The sequence below is a fragment of the Mesoplodon densirostris genome, chromosome 14 (assembly GCF_025265405.1).
Source record: "Mesoplodon densirostris isolate mMesDen1 chromosome 14, mMesDen1 primary haplotype, whole genome shotgun sequence".
Taxonomy (NCBI): domain Eukaryota; kingdom Metazoa; phylum Chordata; class Mammalia; order Artiodactyla; family Ziphiidae; genus Mesoplodon; species Mesoplodon densirostris.
Genome location: NC_082674.1, coordinates 84,370,450 through 84,392,319, shown reverse-complemented (window position 1 = coordinate 84,392,319; position 21,870 = coordinate 84,370,450). Strand labels below are relative to the sequence as shown.

Genomic DNA, 21,870 nt, shown 5'->3' with positions numbered 1-21,870 from the left:
CAGGAACATCTGTACCCTCACCCCAATTATGTCTACGTATATCATATGACATATCTGAAAAAAAATGGGAAGAATTGGGCACGGAGTGGCAGTTCTTACCTGTCTATACTCTCCATTCAGTGGCACACAAACTGAATTCTGACTTCTGGTAGTTGTTTGATCCAGCTGAGCCCCATTTTTCTCAAGTGTAAAGTGAAAATTACATTAGTATCTACTTCATTGCATTGTTTTTAGTGTTAATGTGTTAATGTGTGCCACAGACCTAGTACAAGGCCCAGAATGTAGAAGTACTAAATAAATCGGTAGCTAACTTTATTTTGCATTACCTTTTCCCTTCCCAAAGATGATGGTCTTTTTGATGATGTAGGTGCACTCTTGCCCTCTTTCATCATGTCTACCAATCAAGCCACTGAATATACAGTAGTGAACAACCAGCCAAAGTCTCTGCCCTCATAGAAATTACAATTTTTTGTCATTGAGAGTCCTGAAGGAATCACTACAGAGAGGTGATAGCTGAAAATACAGAAGGGAATGACTTCAACAGAGAAGTGAAGTAGTGATTCTTATATTTCAATCTGTAGAAGAATCACATGGGTAGCAAATACAAATGGATATTCCTAGGCTTTCCCTTCACAGTTCTGAAGCTCACGCCTGAGATCAGGAATCTGTATTCTATTTCTAAACGTTCTGGATGCAGATACTCATGGATCACACTCTGAAAAATTCTGGTCTAGGAAGGAGGGAGGAGGGAGGCTATGGTGAGAGCTTCCCAGGGCTTTAACTCAGTTTCCACCCTTTCTTAGACCTCATGGCTTGTCTCATTAGGGTATTTCATTCTAGCTTAGTCTAAATAATTCTTAGTTGTGAGAAGTTGTTGTGGTTGTTCACTGTATAAGATGTTTGGCAAGGTCACTGGCATTTCCCCACTAGATGCCTGTAGTGGGGAAATTGCCCCAGATGAGAACCATAGGTCTGGTTGAAATCTCGATGTTTCACTTAGAATATACATACTATTTGAAATGGAACCTTTTATTTCTTCCCTCTGGAAGGGTGGAAGATGGCAGATACAATGGTTCCAGATTCATCTGCCAAATGCCCATTCATAGCCTGGCATCGGGGTGTGAGTGTGCACTTTGCTAGAAGCGAGACTCCTGCTCCTGAGAACCCATCACGGTCATCCTCTGGCCATAACCTTCATACACCTTTTAAAGATGTCCATCCATCTTCCTTCTTGGTTACCCCAAATATTCCTGTCATAGAGATACAGGCGTTTCTATCCTCAAAGGCAATTAAGGGCTCTGATAAGATTTTTGTTTTTTTGTGGTACGTGGGCCTCTCACTGTTGTGGCCTCTCCCCTTGTGGAGCACAGACTCCAGAGACACAGGCACAGCAGCCATGACTCACAGGCCCAGCCACTCCACGACATGTGGGATCCTCCCGTACCGGGGCACGAACCCATGTCCCCTGCATCGGCAGGCGGACTCTCAACCACTGCGTCACCAGGGAAGCCCCCAAGAATATGTTTAAAAGAAAGTTAAGTGGATTGACTTCAGTTTCTTGCTTTTTGCAAACAAGGGTATTGAGTTTAAAACAATTCAATTGTTTTTATAACACCTTTTTTGTTAAACAAAACATTTTAACATATTACTTTATTCCCTCTGTATACTTTTTAATCCTTGTATGATGAGATAGATAATAAGTACCTTTTTAAAAATAAGCAAGAAAAACAAAGTGATAATTTATATTTTTTCCTTTAAAAGTAATATTAAGAAATGCATCAGGCCAATGATTTCCTTGAGATTCAAATTAATTATGTTGATGTTTTTGAGGTAATATTTATGATGAGTAACTGCAATGCTGAATTAGTGCTAGCTGAGCCCTTGAAACCAAGCAAATTATAGGTAGACATTGAATATATTTCATAGTTTAGCATTAATTCTTTTTAAAGAGAAGGTTGGAGAGCTGTAACAGGTAGTGACTCTAGATGAAACAGAGATCACTCTCTTTCAAAGCTGTAGTTGTAGTGTATTTGAAATATTTACCATGACATTTTTTAGTGTATCAGGTAAAGAAATAATGAGGTAAACTTTACCTCTTATAATAAATATGGAGGTGATTTAACTTTGTCAAAGGCTAGATTCACAGGGACTCCAAGATAGGGATTGTGCCTTGAGGAAACTTTCATCTTAATATTAAGTAAGATTTTCAGTAGGGGCAAGATACTGTATCAGACTCTCTCCAACACTTTAATGTTTATCTTTTTTCACTGGATAAAAGTTGTCATTTTCTTGGAAGTATACAAAGTGCTTTTTTTTTTTTAAAGAAGTTTTCCAATTTCATAGATTTGAGGCTTGCTTTCAAAGGAACCACTAATATCCTTTCTATGATTTTTGGCAATACTGTTATGCATGTCCAGTCTTTTGAGGATACTTTGTCCTTTAATCTGTGGTTTTGAAAGTTTCTTGTATAGCTCAAACTCTTTTGCAAGAGAACAGACAATATGTTGTCCATCTGTAGAGGTTCTTTGTGGGACCAAAGAAATAATATTTCCAGTTTTAGATTGAAGGGAACCCTCTGGTGTTTTTGCTGTATTTTTCCTAAAGTACTCACTCCAGGAGAAACAGATTATAAGTTTCCAAACCAGGCCAAGCCCTGGCATGCACTTGTAAGGGGACGTATTCTAGCTTAACAGGGGAACCACCTTAAATGCTCTTTATTTCTTATTTTATTTAAAATCAATTGGAGCTGCAGTGTGTTATTAAATACACTACACCTGGGAACAGAAGTAATACACTTAAAATTCCTGGTAATTGTCTTATTACCTAGCAAGTTACTTTTCTTTAAGCCTCCATTCCCTCATGTATCGAACAGTAAGGATAAAGGGATGTATCATTTTTGGGGGGCATAGAGTGAAGATTAAGTGATGTAAAATATTGGCTGGGATGCTCAATATATATTGAACCTGGAAAATATCCAAAGTACATTAACCCAATACAGGGAAGTATTAGTCAAATTTTATCAGTAGGCTGCTCTTACAGATCAGTTTAAGAGGCAGCCTGAACTAAGAATCCATCACCCAATTGACTAAACACTGGGGATGTATATACCCAATCCTACTGTGGCTTATGTGGTGCTAGCCTTTCTAGAGAACATGACAATAAAGGGCCAGGAAGTACTTGTTCATAAATAGCAAAAAATCTAGTTCTGAGACAAGACTTTCACATGCACACAAAGTCTTTGAAGACAAAGCAGCAAATAAGTAACTAATTATTTCATGCTAGCAAGAAATGTAACAGGAGTTGAGCTGCAATCACCAAGGGTAGCTCCATGGATGCTCATATTACAAGAATGGTTTATCTTTATTTTTTGGCTGACTTTTATTTCTTTTAGGAATGCACTCCACAGTCAGTTTTTGGGTCCCCAAGATCAGGCTCCTCTGTTACATTTATTTTTGAGAATCATATTTCCTGATCATTCTCCAAAAAAGGGGAAAAATAGATTGTAACTAGACCACCTCACTCATATTTCAGCCCTAGTCATCCCCACTGTCATGTGGAAAAAGAAAGCTTACCTCATTTTGGAAGTACCTTGTTCTTGTCTTGTTAAGGCTTATGGTACACTCACCCTGGTCATCTATTGGAATACCCTTCCCTGTGCAGACTTTCTTGAGTCTGAGTTACCCAGGTGGTCCAATAAATTATGATGAAGACTCTAAAAGGACTCACCCAAGGTACCCAGACCTTATGTAATAATCTTTTATAGTGACATACTCAGTTAAAATTTAAAAAAATTGCTTTTAAAACTGGCAAAAATATATTGGTATTAATAACTCCATTTTACAGTTGAAGAAGCAGAACCTCAGAGAGGTTACAAGAGTACCCCAAACTTTCCTAGTCAGCAACTAGCACAGTCAAGATTAGAGCCAATTTCTCTTTGTGCTGTTGTGCTTTGTGCATTTGAAGGATGTTGCTTGTCCCTGTCCCCCTTAGACTAGTAGCTGAACAAAAATACAGGATATAGTATCAGCCAGGTAGTATAAATGGTGGTAACAACTAAGATATGTTGTGTTCTTAAAAACTATGTCAGCCTTACATCATATCATGGTGCCCATTGTGTGGCTGAGTAAAAGGCTTTGCTGTAGACATTTAGAATAAAAAAGTTTTTTTCATAAACTTTGTGTAAATAGCAAGTGATATATGTGGTGGCTAGTGGGAAGGAGAATTAGATGTTGTATTTGATCAAGTTTTCTTTGAAAATGTAAGTGACTTTTTAGTGGCTGGCAAGAAAACGAGTAAGTAGAAGATGAAGTCCTTACTATGTGCCTATTTCATATATCATGTGAATCGTGATTGCAGGACTAGAAGTTGTTGTGACCTTTTATTCCTTTATGACTTAAGGAAATCCACCTCATTACTACTTGGTCATATGATTCACATTTATGAATAGTTAAAAGCCACCATAATTCATACTGAGCTCCAGATAAATGGAACCAATAGCCAGGAATAGAGAGTTCAGGGCAAGAAAACACTAAGGTGTATTTGCCTGGTCAAAGAAGATTACATGTAATGTGTCACATGGGTAAATTGAAGCTGAGTTCTACCAGATATGAGTTTGTGAACCCAAGTTCACGAAGAACTTATTTTTTTTTCTATTTCCTTTTATGTAAAGAACAAATTATGGTATCTATCTTATACATCTTAGAGATCATTTATTAAGACCCCAGAACTATACCTAGCAAACACAGTTCAGTGCTTCACAGATGCTGGTACTGTTAATGAGAGAGATGATCCTTAAAGAAAGCCCAGTATTTTATACACAGAAAGTAATAAACACAAATAATTGAATTATGGATGTTTTCTGAGCAAAGGATGATCCTGAAGCTATACCACTGAGGGCACAGTGAGAGGAAGAGTTCATAAGATTTGTATTGTAGCTAGATAACATTTACTTTGTATATTATGTCCCTAAATCCCACTGTCCTGCTAATGTGTTGCCTTTGGGTACTCTTCCATGGAAGAATAAACAGATTGATGGCATGGGGAGTTGGGTACTAGACTAGACATTGTGCCCTACCTTTCCGTCTTTGGACAAGCTTTGTCGTCTCTTACTTCTTCATCCGTAAAGTTGCAGTTATTCAACAACATTCAGCAAATATTTATGGAAGACCCATATGCTAGACACTGTTTTAGGTGTTTGGGATATAGCTGGGGGTGAGGGACAATAAAACCATGAAGAAAATATTTGTTAGATGGCGACGAGTGTATGAAGAAATATTAAACTGGAAAGAGGAGGAGTTAAGGGTGGGAATTGAGTTGCAATTTGAAGAGAAGTTTTCACTGAGATACTGATATTTGATTAAATATCTGATGGAGTTTAGTGACCAAGCTTTACAGGTATCTGGGGGAAGAGCGTTCTAGGCAGAAGAAAAAAGTATAAAGGCACTGAAGGGTGGGCATGACTGGTCTGTCTGAGCAATAACCAAGAGAGCAATGTTATTTATTTATTTATTTATTTGTTTGCTTATTTTTGGCTGTGTTGGGTCTTCGTTGCTGTGTGTGGGCTTTCTCTAGTTGCAGCAAGAGGGACTACTCTTCGTTGCAGTGTGCGGTCTTCTCATTGCGGTGGCTTCCCTTGTTGTGAAGCATGGGCTCTAGGCATGTGGACTTCAGTAGTTGTGGCACGTGAGCTCAGTAATTGTGGCTCGTGGGCTCTAGAGCACAGGCTCAGTATTTGTGGCACATGAGCTTTGTTGCTCCACGGCATCTGGGATCTTCCTGGATCAGGGCTCAAACCCATGTTCCCTGCATTGGCAGGTGGATTCTTAACCACTGCACCAGCAGGGAAGCCCCCAAGAGACCAATATTTAGTAGTGGAGTGAACAACAGAGAAATCAGAACTATTGGTAACCAGATTTTATGACCTTGAAGGCCACTGTGATAGTTTTGGATTTTACTCAGATTGAAATGGGGCACCATTGGACGATGTTGAGAAGAAAAGCAATATTATTTGAGTTTATGTAACAGGATTATTCTGGCTCCTGTTAAAGGGAGGAAAGAGTGAGGAGAAAGGGAACTAGTTAGAGGAAGATATTATGTGATGAAACTGGTAGTGAGTTTACATCTCACAGTGAGAAAAGTAGTGGCCAGGAAAAAAAGAAAAGTATTTGGAGAGTATTATTCTATGTCTACTCAAAGAATGTTTCAAAGTAGACAGAAAAATGTATTTCAATCGTGAAAAGCCATGGGTCAACTGCTCAAATTTAAAAATAATTTAATTAAAATTACTGGCTTTTGGAGCTTCCCTGTTGGTGCAGTTGTTGAGAGTCCACCTGCCTATGCAGGGGACACGTGCCCCGGTCCGGGAAGATCCCACAGGCCATGGAGTGGCTAGGCCCATGAGCCATGGACACTGAGCCTGCACATCTGGAGCCTGTGCTCTGCAATGGGAGAGACCACAACAGTGAGAGGCCCACGTACCACAAAAAAAAAAAAAAAAAAGGAGTTGAAATTTTAGGTAGATGTAATGAATTATTTTATATAGTTACATATGTGTCTGAGATTTCACATCAGTTTTCTGCATTATATTTAAGAGGTTATTCTTTATGAATTATACAAGGAGAACAATATGCTAATGAGGGAGAAACAATATTAATATACCCCTGTTAATCAAAGCATAGCTCTTGGGGAGAGGGTTCGAAGGCCCATAGTAGATATGGTAAAAGGGTTTAATCTTGATTGCTCACTCTCAACAATTGCTAGTGATACACTGCAGTGTGTTTTGAGAAGAATTCTGAGATCTTGTCTAGGATCAATAGAACAAAGGGCTCTTATTGACTGGATGTGCCTGATAAAGGTACCAATGAAGAAATGGTAGCAAGTATGTCACACATCAACCATCCTTGCCTTCACTAAAAGAGACGTTTCTAGAAGAGGCTTGGAGCATTGACAAGTATGGCTTATTTAAAGGTTAACCATTCTGTTTTTGTTTTGTTTGTTTCTTTTGCACCTAACTTACTTCTTAGTACCTCCTGGCCTTTCCAGACTGTAGCCTAGGCAATGTCCTCTCTTTATAGTTTGACTTTTAATTATCCTGGATTTTTTGGTTAGTCTATTTTCAAGACCTGGCCTTTGCTAATTTATTTGGTTAATAAATATGAGAAAAATATAACCAAAGGCAGCAAGATTGGTATGCTTATGTTTTGGGAAGCTGGGTGGATGAAACTTTCAAGCACCCCCAAAGAATTTGTAGATACAACACTGTGAGTCTATTGGTGGGTTAAGATAACTAGATAAGCTGATCTCAGTTGAAGACAGCAGGTGTTAGGTCCAATGGGCTAAAAATTTAAAATAGCCCATTTTATAGAACAATAGATTTAAGACTTTAGGAAACAAATCTAAGAAACCCAACTGTATTTTGATAGAGTTGAAGCATAGAGCTTGAGATGTTGATCTTCAGTGTTTGATGCACAGAAAAAGGAACTGTGTTTAAGGTAGCTTAGGACACTCTCAGCTGGGTTCTGACAACAATATAAGAGTTGAATTAATTAGGCTGTTGAACTTCCCAGGTAACATTATTATGCTTTTCAATAAGAAATATCTGGAAATAATATCTTAACCAAAACAAAGAGTATGAATTTTTTTTGGAAGAGCCTGAATTTTTGAAATGCTAGACCCTATACGTAGTTGGATAAAATATTTTATACTCTTTCTTTTGATGACTCTCAAATAAGATCTTTAAACATTACTTTCCAAGACCAGATTGGCTTCCCTCCATCTCCTACTAGAGCCATCTTGAATTTTCAACTATCAAGTCTTTCTCCAACCCCTATATGCCCTAAATGTTCTTAGATATTTTGGATGCCATACATAAATCCCCCATGTGTTCTTATACTGAATCTTGAGCCCTCCATTCCTCCATCTAAAAGATTCAGTAGTGCTGCAAAAGATACAACCTACAGTGCTTTTCTATTCTCCTTGTGAACTTCTCCATGCCTTTATCACTACAAAATTAAAACTGTAATAATCAGGCATTGAGAACAAGCCACGGTGGCAGTAGCTTCAGTAAGAAGAAGGTTAGAGAGAGTCCAAAGTGCTGGATTGGGTGGATGGAGGGGTGTGGAGAAACCTTGAAAGGAGAAAGTAGAGGAAGAGGAGGTGGAAATGGAAAATATGATTTTAAAAAGACGCTTTTTGGACACAAATGGTGATTTAAGGAAAACTGGATCACAGTAATAATAAAAGCATGATTTGCTAAGGGCCTCCATGTGCCAGGCATTCAGCTTCAAGGGTATTATCTCATTTAACATTTAATAATCATAGAAAGTGCTTTTTTTCACTTTTACTTTAGAGAAAGGTAAGATAAAGAGTTTCAGGTAGAGCTAGGTTAAGTAGCTCTCCGAAGATCATATAGCCAGTGATTAGTCCCATCAGGTTTGAACTCAGGTTTTGAGTCCAAAGTCCAAAATCCAAGCTTTTCTTCACTGTAAGAGAGGAAAAGATAGAACAGGATTGAGTAACAGGGAGAGTTGGAAGTGGAGCATGAAATGTAAGAATGCATTGCCGGAGGGGAGAGAAGGTACAGGACTTGGAAGAATGGGGTGGAAAGAGGGTACTAGAATCCTGAGGAGGGGTAGCAAACAATCCTTGGGGAAGGGGTCTCTTCTGCTGCTCTTTACTCTCTTCATCCAGGACTCAGGTAGCAACAGAGGCTTTGACCAGCTCTTTCCACACACCTGATGAGGAGAGAGTTATGGACTCATGGGAGTTTAGTTTCCCCAACATATGAATAATGCCACATGATACAACTGTTAGTGATTGAATGTGGAGAGGAGTGAATGGATGGAGAAGAATAATCCAAGCTTCCAGATTATGCTCCCTTCCCAGGCACAACCCTCATCAACCAGCACCCAAACTTGTGGTCCTTGACTCTTTGGATCTATTCTTCACTTAGTAGTTGCACGTCGCATTCTGGAGCCTAGGAACCATTTTGTAAGGTGTTAAATGGCCTTTATCACTTATCAAAAAATATACCATGACCATGCAAAGTTCAGCATTTCTGAGAGTACTGGGCCCATTGGTGGCTCTTTGATTCATTTTGTGAAGACATATTTCTCTTGGATTCTTGGGCAGTGGCTTATCTTAAATTTGCCTCCCAGTAATGGTAGTGCAGAATAGTGAGGGAGAATGAGGGAAATAAAGAGATCAAACGTGGTGATCTCCTGCTAGCTGACTGCCTCATAGGGAAGGCAAAAAGGAGCTTTAACCCTTTGAAGGTCTGAGCCTTGGTTGGTGAAGACACACTGATTCTCATGATCAGAGATGACAAAATCAACAATCAATGCATGGAATATATATGTGACATAAAGGTATTCCTGCACAGGAATATCTCATAGTTTGTATATATATATATATATATCTCCATCCATTGGCCCATCTCCTCTTGTTGGATTTATTTCCTATGCTTCTGTTGTTATGTGAAAACAACCCAGAGAAATCCTCTGGGCCAGGAGATCCTGATGTGTAGGAAAAGGAACAGTATGGGAAGGCAGAAATATAGAAAAGGGAGGTGGGAACTGCCTGGAGGAATAGAGATGCCTGTTCATAACTTTCCAAGGGGTAACACATCCAAATACTCCCATTTCTCCTTAGGATTCCAAGGTTAGAAAAATGACTTGTTTGGGGTTGAGCAAAAACTGTTCTGCCTTAAATAGTGAGAAAAAAAATGACTCTAAGCCATATTTAGGAAATTTGTTGACTGTAATTAAGCCTTCATGGGAATCCCCAAGGTTTACTTACCTATAATTGAAAAAATGCAAATGAAGACAGTTAATCAGTGGACTGGCTGACTAAGAAGTACTACCTACCTCAATGAATTAGAAAGGAAAACACAAATATGTCCAGTTGAGAAAGTTACCTGAAAACCAATTGGTAAATTTCTCAGCAACACTGGAACTTTTTTTTTTTTTTTAGCCTGGCTGAGATTGCAGTGCTTGTCTGCTAAGGCCTTTGCCAACTTCATCTCGAGCCGTTACAGACATATTTCCCAACAACTGACCTTCAGCCTTGGGAGAGAACCAGCTGCTTCCCTGGCAGCACTCAGGGAATCCCTGCAGAAAAATAACAGACCTTTTCTCCTCCTTTCTGCTGTGATTGAGCCACTACTTAAAGTTGAAAAACATTTACTTTTCAAGATCCTGTAAGCAAATGGGAACACCCTTGGGATTAAGCCAACTCTTCAGGAGTTAGCCTACAGTATTCTTGCTCTCAGTTATCAAGGATTAATACACGTTCTAATATTAATAGATTTAATGCAGGGTTTTTTTTTGTTTTAATGATCATCACAGCCATACCTGTGATGGTCATTTTCACTTCAGACATCATACTTGTTAGTATATTCAGCTAATTTTTACCTTCTGATTTAAAATCATCCCCCAAATGCTTTGTACTTCTGTTCTTACTTATGTCTTCAGCTTAATGATTTCATTAATTAGCAACTCATACTATGGTGTCAGTACAAATTCAAAATTTGTCCCTTAAAGTTAACTATGGGAAAAAAAGATTAAATGCTGCATCATTTAAATAAAAAATACTTGTTCGAGGTCTGATTGGTAGTAACAGAAGCAGGAAGTATTAAACAATTTAAATATAGAAGTAAAGATACAATAGAGGATGTATCTGTGTTATAAACTATATCAAGTTGTTTTTGACAATTTTTTCAAAATATGACCTCTTGGAGGAGGGAGGTAAAGAAATTTCCTTTCTCATGCCACTGAACATATTCTCAGGGAGCAAGGTATTGTGATTGATTAGTAATGCCTGCCATGGACACCATAGGGGTGAGTGCAAATTGCTACCCTATGTTCACCACTGTCACTGTCTTAACAAGAAGGAATTCAGCTTTGTTAATTTATTTCATTGTTGATGTTTGATGAGGAAGAGTGTGTGGACTAGGACACTGAAATGAAGGTTTACCACACAGAAATAATCTTTTTTGTAAGCATATAAACATCCATGAAGTGGGGAAAGATGTGATTAGGCTGAACCTTTTCACCATATCTTTGTTTGCTTCAGTTATTTATTACCCTGGACTTGCTAGCATTTTATAAAAGTGTTATTGATATAGACTCTGGAAAAAGTAGGGAGATATTTCAAGGTATTTCAAATGTATCACAGTTTCTAAGGGGATCAAATATATCTACAAAGCCTCATGGATTTTTCAAACATGAAATGCTCTTCTTGGCAGATAATAGGTTGCAATGCTGTGGGTTTCTAACTTCCCATTCATTAACAGCAAAACTGACTTGTAGGAAAGTCTTTTTTTTGTTTTTGTTTTTCCTGCAGGTAATTTGTAACTCCTTTTGGAGAGATAACTGTTTAAATATAAATAAATGGCCAGCTCCAGTAGAGAGATTCCAGTTTTCTCAGGGTATTTACTTTCAATTTATTATAAATTCTTCCAGCACAACTTCCTCCCCTCAAAACATGACCCCGGCCCTGAATATGTATAGTGTAGGCCCACTAAAATATTTCTTATTCTTATATGGTAAACACTAAGTTAGTCCCATTAAAAGATCTTGCACATGGTTAAAATGGACTCTACCCATTTTAGCATTCTCAAAGTCATTAGCACTATCAGTTATTATTTGAGAAAATTAGAATAAAAGAGCCTAGGCCCAAATGGGACTAGGTTTCCTCTCCCAGGCACTTCTAAGCTTTTCAAGGTAATCATTCCTTGGCTTTTATATTTCAAAATCACCTTCAAAATGATTTGGTTTATTTTATTCAATTTAGTTTAGCCAGTAGTCCGATGACATTTACATTATTTTTAACGCAAGGACGGATTGCTTTGTACTTGGGATTTGCATGAACTACCATTTATGGTTCATTATTTGTGGTAATAGATAATCAGCTTTTTGGAAACAGATTCATTTCCAGGTTATATTTCTATCTCTACATGCATATTTTAAATGGGTTAATGTGGAGCACAGTGAAATCCTAATTCTCTTCTCTAATTATATTCCTGGCCCTCACAAATTAACATCCTAAGATGTTCACTGTGTCATATGTGGTTAATCCAATGCATTTCTCTCCACCTCTTTCAGATTACTTTGCACTTTTGACAATGGTATGTGTTTTTTTTTTCCTTTGGGGTGGGGGTGTTTTTTTAAAGCCAGTTGTTAAATCTAAACTGCATTTGCTTTATTGCTGTTTGGCCCCAGGAGGATCACCATTATTATCAAGGGTGAAGGATTGCTAATTACCTAACAGAAGCGAAAGTAGCCTTGGCTGTCAAGGGGATAGTTAAGATATTTCTTGATGATGTTATGTCTTAGATTATTAAAAGACTATTGATTTTGATCTTGAAAGTATAATGCAGATAAAAATTTTAGTAGATTTATTGGAGTTTTTGACCTGTGGGAAGAATATGGATTTAATATTTCATTCCAATTCTATTAGCTCTCTCTGTAGAAACACTAAATAAGAAATGTGAAAGGAAGGAAAAATCAGATAGAAATTGACATAAATTGTATACTTACTGTATGTAGAACTGGGAAGACCAATATAAACAAAATGTGGTTTCTTACATATTGCTCCCTGAATTTCACTCCCAGAATTTCAACTCTTCCTTTGATAACTCACTCTACCTATGTGTAGCACACACACACACCTCACTCAGTATGTCCAAAGTTAAACTCAACAGTTCAGCACTTCAGCTTCCCTCTTATTTCTATCACCTGGGTGAATACATCCATATATACCAAATTGTACTAGCTAGGAACTTCAGAATTGTCCTTCTTCAGCACTCTTAACCATCCAGGCATGAACAACGTTCTATTTAATCCATTAGAAAAGTAGTAGAAAAATAGAGGGATAGACCGTAGGGTAGAGCATAAATGACAATTTGGTATTTCAAGAAATGCAGTTGCACTTTCATTTGAAAGTGTGATTTGAGTCACGCAGTCACATTTATGTCAAATTCTGTTTCTATTGAAACTGAACACCTCTTGCAGTATAATCCCCATGTTAATGAAATAGCATGAAACATAATGATATGGTGTTTCAGAAATCTTCAGATGATCCTGTAAATTTTGAGTCATTGTAAGCACTTTTCACAATTCATAAGGAATTAAGCAGCACAAATATCAATTAATGGAAGAATCACATTTCAGGAAGTCTTCCCTCTAGTATTTCTCTCTACTCAAAACACAAAATGAGGAAAGTGTAGGGAAAGAGAAATCTGTCTATTAGAAGTTAAGTGGGGTTAAGAAGAAGAGAGTGGTAATAGAGACAGAAAAAGAGCCAGAAAAACCCTATAGAATTGGCTGTAGAACAGCTCTCCTGCCCTTATTTGCTTTTCATGGACTGTAATAGAACAAGATGTGAGGAAACATCTGTTGCCTTTTTAAAATAGTACTTTGATATTTTAAAAAGAATAGTGACAGAATTAGGAGAAGCCTAATTTCCGTGGTTAGGGACAGCAGACACCTATGGAATGGAATAGAGAGAATTTGTCTAGTACAGCTTGACAAATTTGGGGCTATGGATTCGTCTGTCATGCTCGACTCTGGGCAGCATCATAGAGCAATTGTTAGAGCATGGGCTCTGGAGTTAGGCTTCCTGGGTTTAAATCTTGGCTTTCCCACTTAACTGAACATAATAGTATTCCGTGTCTGAGGGGTGAATGTGAGATTGAATGAGAGAATGGAAACTTGAGAAGTTAGTCCAGAGACTGGCTCATGGTAACATTTGCTAAATGTAGGCTATTATTATTATTATTTTCTTAATTAAGTAGCCACTTCTCTTAGACTTGATATAAGAATTTAATGGGCTACCTTATAGGAATAGAAAGGCCCTTGAGCAGGAAAATATACAAGTCTCTTTCTGTGGATAAGCCTAGTCAGTGTATATGCAAGCCAGCTTGAGGAATGGCTGGCTACAGCCCACCTTTGAGACTTATTTAAGCTAGCAAGACCAGCCCAGATAAAGGCTTAGAACACTAACCAGAGTAACTGAGCCCCACCTGACGGTACAACCAGTCATTACTGCTGTATATTGAATGTAGTTCAGAGTAACAGAGCAAGTACAAGAAAAATCTGCAGGGATCAGATCCCAGGAACTGCTGTCGTCAAGGTGCATCCAAGCCAGGAGACCAGTCAAAAGGCCAGGACTGATTGCTGGGCAGTAGCACAGCCCAAGCCAGGAGGTTTAGTTAGAAAGAATTCAGGCTCTGAGGATGAGACTAAAAATCACAGACCAGGTGAGATGGACGCTCTCACTAGACTTAGTCATGATGTTTATAGGATGCCCAGACAGAGTTAATAATTGAGATCGGTTCATTTTGAATGATAGTTAGTCACTGAAAAACAGGACCCCAGAGATTAAATTATGCTTCAGAGAAGTAATACAATGTAGTGGTTCAGATGTTGGTATTTGTAGAGAGAGAGTACCTGTTTTAATTCATACTTTGCCAGTTACTACAGGGACAAGTTATCCTACCTCTCTAAACTTTCCTTTTCTCATCTTTAAAATGGGGATAACAGTTTCAACTATAAGGATTTTTAAAACTTGAGTCATGCAGATTAATTAAAAGGACCAAGGCAATGCCAAGCACCTAGTAAGTGCTCAAGTAATGTTGGGTATTAATATTATTAGAATTTCATTAACACGTCTTGTTTGAAAATGCCCTAGTTACAGTATACACCACAAAATAGAATACAATTATGTGAAATAAGTTTTCTCAAAACTTCCATTTAAACATCTTCTTTCCATGTAGCTTTACTCGTTTTAATGTATTTTCTTTAGGAAGTGAATTTTTAGCAAGATGTGCCACTTGGAAACCAGGTCTCAGTGCTATTTTGGACAAGTATAAAGGAGACCCATTTTTAAGTAAAACAAATTATGATTGTGCTGAAAATGATCTAAATCATTACAGTGGGTATAGGGCAAATGGTAAAATTTATCCCTGGGGAATTCAAATTTTAAGAAGAAGTCAAATTTTGTATTAATTTTAGATTGGCCTTATTGCCTTGGAGTATATTTATTCAGGCTTAGCTGGCCCTCACCTCCTCGCTTTGCCTCGCCATGAATTCAGTACCTGCCCCACCAGGTGGCTTGAACAAAATCATTGACTTTATAATTTTGAGCTGTCTCACTGTCAACCAATGTGTTAGGTTTATTCATAGGATTTCTGTGTCAGGCTGGGAGAGCAAAGGGGTTCTGAAGAAGAAACAGGCTATCATATTTTTGCAGCAGAATTAGAAACCATCTATCTGAAAATGGAATCTGTGGTAAAAATCTCCAAATTATTTGTAATTCTTCTCTTTGGATCCACTCAGTTCTCCCAACTCAATTATCCCAAGATTTGTTTTTTGGGGGACAATTTAAAATACAATAGACATATCTTGCCCTAATCTACTTCTGTTAATTCTGTTTCCCCAAAGCAAATCAACAGAACCGTCCCTGATATAATATCATTCTACTCTCTCTTTATCTATAGCACACAACAGAAATAACTAACTTTATGACCAAATTTTACTCTTTTTTGAAACCTTATAGAATTTTACAGGGAACTGTCGATTGGCCAAGGAGTATGGTATCTATCTAGCTCCTAAAGAAACTATGACTGATCTAATCGTCCCAGCATTTTGCTATCTTATCTCTTTTCTTCATTATTTGTACTTCTGCCTGGGGGTATAATTAGAAAGATGAAAAAGTGAGATTCAGTTGGATAATTAGCTGTGATGTTACCAAACTTGTGGATGGTGGAAGTCCTGAAATCATTGGTTGAAATAAGCCTTGAGAGAGTCTTTGAGTGTCATTAATCCAGTGGTTCTTAACCTTTGGCATGAATCAGAATCCCCTGGATTGCCAGGTTTTTGATTCAGAAATGTGGGGATTGGCCTGAGAGAGTGCATTTCTAACAGGTTCCCAGGTGATGTGGTGCTGCTGGTTCAGAGACTGTACTTAGAGAATCACTGGACCAATCTGTGCCTGGCTTCCTTTCTATTAACATGAATAATCTAGAATTTGCTTTTCCTTAGCTAACTTTAGAAACTTATGCTGTAAAAGTAAACATTATGGGTTAAACAGTTATTTTTGTATATGGACACTTTATACAGTGTAATAGAATTGGTAACATAAGTAGTTACTCTATCCAATTGGTTGATTTAATTTGCAAAGCAATCAATTATATATTCGTTGAGTCATGGCTCTAATCCACAAATCTCAGCTTCTCTATATTATTGTAGCGTCAATGTAATACTGGCTTTTAATCGTGTGTGTGTGTGTGTGTGTGTGTGCCTGTGTGTGTGGTGAAGGATCAGTTTTATGGTATTGCAAGAAATTCATACGTAGAAATCTTCTTCCATTGTTTTCTCAAATAATCTGATTTTATGAGCTTTTTTGTGATAGAAGAATTGAGTTTATTTCTCATAGAATTTTTAAACTCAGAATAATGTTTATTTAGCTTTAATAAAGGATGTGGGACAGATAACAGCCAGAACAACATAATAGAGTCTTTAGATATAACTTCTTTTTTTTTTTTTTAACATCTGTATTGGAGTAGAATTGCTTTACAATGGTGTGTTAGTTTCTGCTTTATAACAAGTGAATCAGCTATACATATACATGTACCCCCAAATCCCCTCCCTCTTGCATCTCCCTCCCTCCCACCCTTCCTATCCCACCCCTCTAGGTGATCACAAAACATCGAGCTGATCTCCCTGTGCTATGCGGCTTCTTCCCACTAGCTATCTATTTTACATGTGATAGTGTATATATGTCCACGCTACTCTCTCACTTCATCCCAGCTTATCCTTCCCCCTCCCCGTGTCCTCAAGTCCATTCTCTATGTCTGCGTCTTTATTCCTGTCTTGCCCCTAGGTTTAGATATAACTTCTGATGTCCCCAGTCACTGCTTGGACCTTGCTTTGGTCACAAGAAATGACAAGTTAAGTGAAATCAGGTCACATGACATAGTGGAGTCACTGTGTTTGGGGTCACTGGGCATAAACACTGTTAATTACTTCATACCCAGAAGGTTGTATGCCTAGTTCCTATTCTCTAATATAGCTACACCGATTACAAGTTATACAATGAGCAATCTCAGCAACTTGGAGCGCATTACTTAGGGACATTCTTGGATCCCTCATTTAACTGCAATGGATACATTTCCTTAGTTGATATTACAGGTTTAATGAACAGACTACATTCAGGCTTCCCTGAGGCTGGAGTAATATTTGCAGTCCAGCTGTTAATTCTTTCCTTTCACTAGGTGACGTGTAGAATCCTGGCTGAAAGGGGGTCTGAGAAATGCAGTTTTGAACTTTTCCAGCTTTTGTGGTCCAGGAGTTTGAAACAGTTATTGGACAGTCTAGTATACAGTCCATAGCACACTGCCTAACTGGTTAAAAGCAGAAAAGAGGTAACTTGAAAAATACCTGGCCTTAGAGTCTGGAGATGAACTTCTACACCTACTCTGTTCTAAGTTGTGACTGGTCTTAACAATTTTAAAGCCATTCTACCCAGTAGGGTAGCAGTATGGTACAGTAGTACAGTCTTTAAGGACCCCATCACTTAAGCTGTATAAACCTGTGAAAATTGCTGGACCTCTGCATGCACCAGATCTCTCACCATATAATGGCAATGACAGTAATACCTACGTCACAGGGTTGTTGTGAGAGTTAAGTGGGGAAACAAAGTTCTTAAAATAACATTTGACACATCATAAGAAATCAATATTTCATTAGCACATGGATAAGGGGGTCTCATTGAATGTTCTTTGACCTATGCAAGCCTGGCACAACTGTTGATATTTTATATGAGGTATATTTAAGACCTGGGAATAGTCAGATACCGCAGCACAATAAACACCTAAGTAAAAAGTCAGTGCACCCATGGACGCATCCCTCTGCTTAGCTGCCTGCAACCTATCAATCCTGAGTTCAAGATGGAGAAATAGTCTACAAATAGATACTTCCACTGGGAGAGCCATAAAAGCCCTTATAACGTTTTATTCTTTAGTGCCTGCCAAATGCTTTTCAAATAATTGTCATTATTACCAATCAGCCTAATGCAATAATGTGAGATGTTCCACTTAGGAAAACTTTTGTTATGTTGGAATTCTTACATGCCAAAAGGAGGGTTTTGTCTTTCGAGGTACTGGGATTTTAGAAAACTGCATATCGTCGAGTATCCTCTATTTTTTCTTTTTATTTTGGGATTAGGGCTAGAAGACAGGTGACTGCTTTGTAAACTATTCTCCTTATCATGTAACAATCTGCTCCTTTTTTGGCAATACTGTATACTTGCACAAACACGATATTGTTTTAACTGAGAAATTGCACCTCCATCTTCTGAATGTTGTGCCTTGGCTAACCCAAGTATCTTTCATTCTTCTTCCACTCCAGCTGGACAGTGCCACATCGCTCATTCAGGCAGCTAAAAATCTGATGAATGCTGTTGTCCTCACAGTGAAAGCATCTTATGTGGCCTCAACAAAATATCAGAAGGTGTATGGGACAGCAGCTGTCAACTCACCTGTTGTGTCTTGGAAGATGAAGGCTCCAGAGAAGAAGCCCCTTGTGAAGAGAGAAAAGCCTGAAGAATTTCAGACGCGAGTTAGACGAGGTTCACAGAAGAAACACATTTCGCCTGTACAGGCTCTAAGTGAATTCAAAGCAATGGATTCCTTCTAGGACGATAGGCTTTAACAAGAAAGCTTTTTCTTTCTTTTTCTTTTCTATTCTTTTCTTTTTAATTCCATTTTTGTATGTATACCTGCTGACTCATATGCCTCTGGCATGGGGAAATAAGGGAGCAGTGTCTGTTTGCATGTAAGATGAGATGTGATCAATACTGCTGATCCATCTGTAGCCCAGGGAGGGGACAGGAAGTTCCTGTCCCAAGGTGGCACAGAGCTGTCCTTTGCAACATTCTAGTAAAATTGGGCAAAGAGTTCACATTGCAATGTTTATGGGAGTGGGAGGGATGGGGAAAATAAACTTAACTCTACAAAAGCAAACTCTAATGCATGCAAGAATCATTAAGTTGGCAGGTATATTAATAAGTGAAAAACCTGGAAGTGTAATGGTAGAACATAAAGCTTGTATTGCTTCTGTTTCAGTGCAAAAATGTACTAGCCAATACGCTTAAGTGTGTGGCCCACAAATTGAGCAATTTAACGTTGATATCATATCGATGATATTATGTGGAGTTTTTACTAAGGGGAAACTAACTCGTCCAGCCTAAAATGTTTCTTTTAATCTGTATTCTGTTCTTTTTCTCCTAGTCGTGCCATTACTAGTGCTCATGTTATCAATTTCCCCCTTTACTGAAAACATAAACATTTATTTAAACCAATTATAATCCTTCTGGGGGCACTGGAAGCACAATGTGGTGATCATCTTGCTTTTACTTTTTAAAAAATTTGAACTATGATTTTGCTAGAAATAGGAGGCCCAGTGATGGAATATTAGAGGAATGGAAACTGGCAGTGTGTGAAGATTTAGAGGCAAATACATAGGTGTAGCTTGGAGTGCTGGTATCTAATATACCATTGTATCCACTAACTCGAAATAAACACATGTAATCTTGACATCTGCAGAATGCTTTCCTTCTTTGAATGCATGCTTATAAAAGATTAGCTCATCTTCTTGAAAACTGATTAAAAATGCTTTGTGTTCATTTTTAGAAATTGCAGGTAAAAGTAGCTTGGTGACATGTAAAGAAAACTCTGGGATATCTTTAAGTCCAGTAATTGGGTTTTTTTTGTGTGTTTTTTCCCATGTGTTTTTATTCACTTTCAAACTGAATCTAAAATGAGAAAGTCATGTGTTAGAATTTTCTGGACCATGTTTAGCCCTGGGTTAACTTAAGAAACTTAACATGTTCTCAGAGAGAAACTGAATCAAAAGAAAAATATATAGAGAGAGAGGTCCATTAATTTCAAAATATTTTATTCATTTCAATATTTTATTCATTCATTCATTTTTTATATATACTGTAAAAAAGAGGGTCTCTGTCTCATTACTAAGAAAGAGTGGGCTGTAGTCTTTCAGCTATAGCTTGAGAAGTGAGGAAATAAACAAAAAACAAATACTCATTTGAGTTCTCGAAACTCCTCCCATTCGAATGATCTCTAAAAGTTTGCAAGTTATAGTATGTCTCCAGAAGACTTCTGGTAAAACGTGTGTATTTCTTAGCAATGCAATAACATATTGGGAGACATGGACACCTATGCTTTGTGTCAGCTTAGGTACAAAGTCCCAAAGAGAAGAGATTGAGAAGTTGTGGAAGAAGAAACAGTCCAAAATGTTATTTAGAGATGGTTCTGCTCAAATCACTGCTCACCACCACCCCATGATGAAAACACCACTCAGGATGAGAAAGATCTACGGATGGAGAAGCCAAGATAAAAGCTGTAGAGTGATGTTCAACACTAATCATTAAACCACTATTTCAACTACCCTGCTCCCTTAATTTGTGTAAACACTGAGAAAGGCAACTATTGACATTGTCACAACTATTTATGGAATGCGTCCTCTGAGCCAGGTCCTAAGTTGAGCACACCACTGACTGCACTTATTGGCAAAATTGTGTAACTCTCTGGGTTTATGCATTCTGTGATTTAATGGGTTGAAAATATTCTTCAGAGTAGCCAAGAAACATTTAAAATTCAAAGGCTTCTTGGCAAATCCTGAAAAATAGTCAGCAGGCATCAGAGGAGCATCTAGAGAATGTCACTGACTTTGCCCTTAAATTTGAGTTAAATGTTTTTATTTTATTTTTTGTGGTATGCGGGCCTCTCACTGTTGTGTCCTCTCCCGTTGCGGAGCACAGGCTCCGGACGCACAGGCTCAGTGACCATGGCTCATGGGCCCAGCTGCTCCGCGGCATGTGGGATCTTCTCAGACCAGGGCATGAACCCATGTCCCCTGCTTCGGCAGGCAGATTCTCAACCGCTGTGCCACCAGGGAAGCCCTAGAAATGTGGAGTTTTTAAGTGGAATGGTGACACAAGCAAGCAGTTCCTACATAAGATGAAACTGATAATCTATGAGGAGGTGAGACCTGAAAGGAGCTAACTAATATTAGTTAAAATGGACATATGTGATAGAAATGTAAGAAAAAAATGCAGTTACTCCTTGAATAACTAGATGTGGAGTATGAATGATTAAAGTAATATATAATTTATTCAAGGAGACTAAAGAGTCATAAAACTGAAAAATATCTACAAAATAGTATGTGAACATGGACTAGAACAAAGCAAATATATGGTATATTTGAGAAGACAGGGAATAGGTAATTAATCCCAAGCAAATTGAGTTACATGGGGTATTTCCAACAAAAGTAGCACCTTGGAATAATGGATGATCAATATTCCTGATGGGTGGAAACTAAATAAATTTCAACTTCCTTTTTGCTTGGATTGATGGTTCAAAAGATAAAATCTTTATATTCTTTGAAGGACCTTAAATATCCAGGGAAACATAGGTTACCTTCAGAAGATCTCTAGTTTTTCCTCCACTAAATGTTGAAGAATGTGAAGCCAATTTTAATTTTAGAAGTCAACTTTTATAATCAGTTGGATCATGGCTTAGCTCATGGATAAACTGGCTATATGTGTCATTATGATGACATTGTCATTTTTGAGCATCAGTTACATGTTGGGCACCTTTCAGACACAAGAAGTATAAAGATCGATAAAATACTGTGTACAGCTGAATCAAGAAAAATAAGCCTTCAAAATATTGTGGTTTGATAAATTGTAGTCAGTAAATTTGCTGGTAGTAGATAATAAGTCATTTGATCTCTGTTGCTGTGTCATTGCCTACTAACCAAATCAAAGAGGTCAGTACTTACTCTTCACTTG

The 21,870-nt window shown here is 37.9% G+C and overlaps 1 protein-coding gene across 5 annotated transcripts in view; it reads left to right on the top strand.

The window, feature by feature from the left end:
• CTNNA2 (catenin alpha 2) overlaps positions 1-18,695 on the top strand; it is a 1,046,049-nt gene extending 1,027,354 nt beyond the window's left edge. For all 5 annotated transcript variants that reach the window (XM_060116852.1, XM_060116853.1, XM_060116851.1 and 2 more), the window contains one exon: positions 18,408-18,695. In XM_060116852.1, the coding sequence (XP_059972835.1) occupies positions 18,408-18,695 (288 nt within the window). The remainder of the gene's footprint in view (positions 1-18,407) is intronic.
• Positions 18,696-21,870: the final 3,175 nt, after the last annotated feature.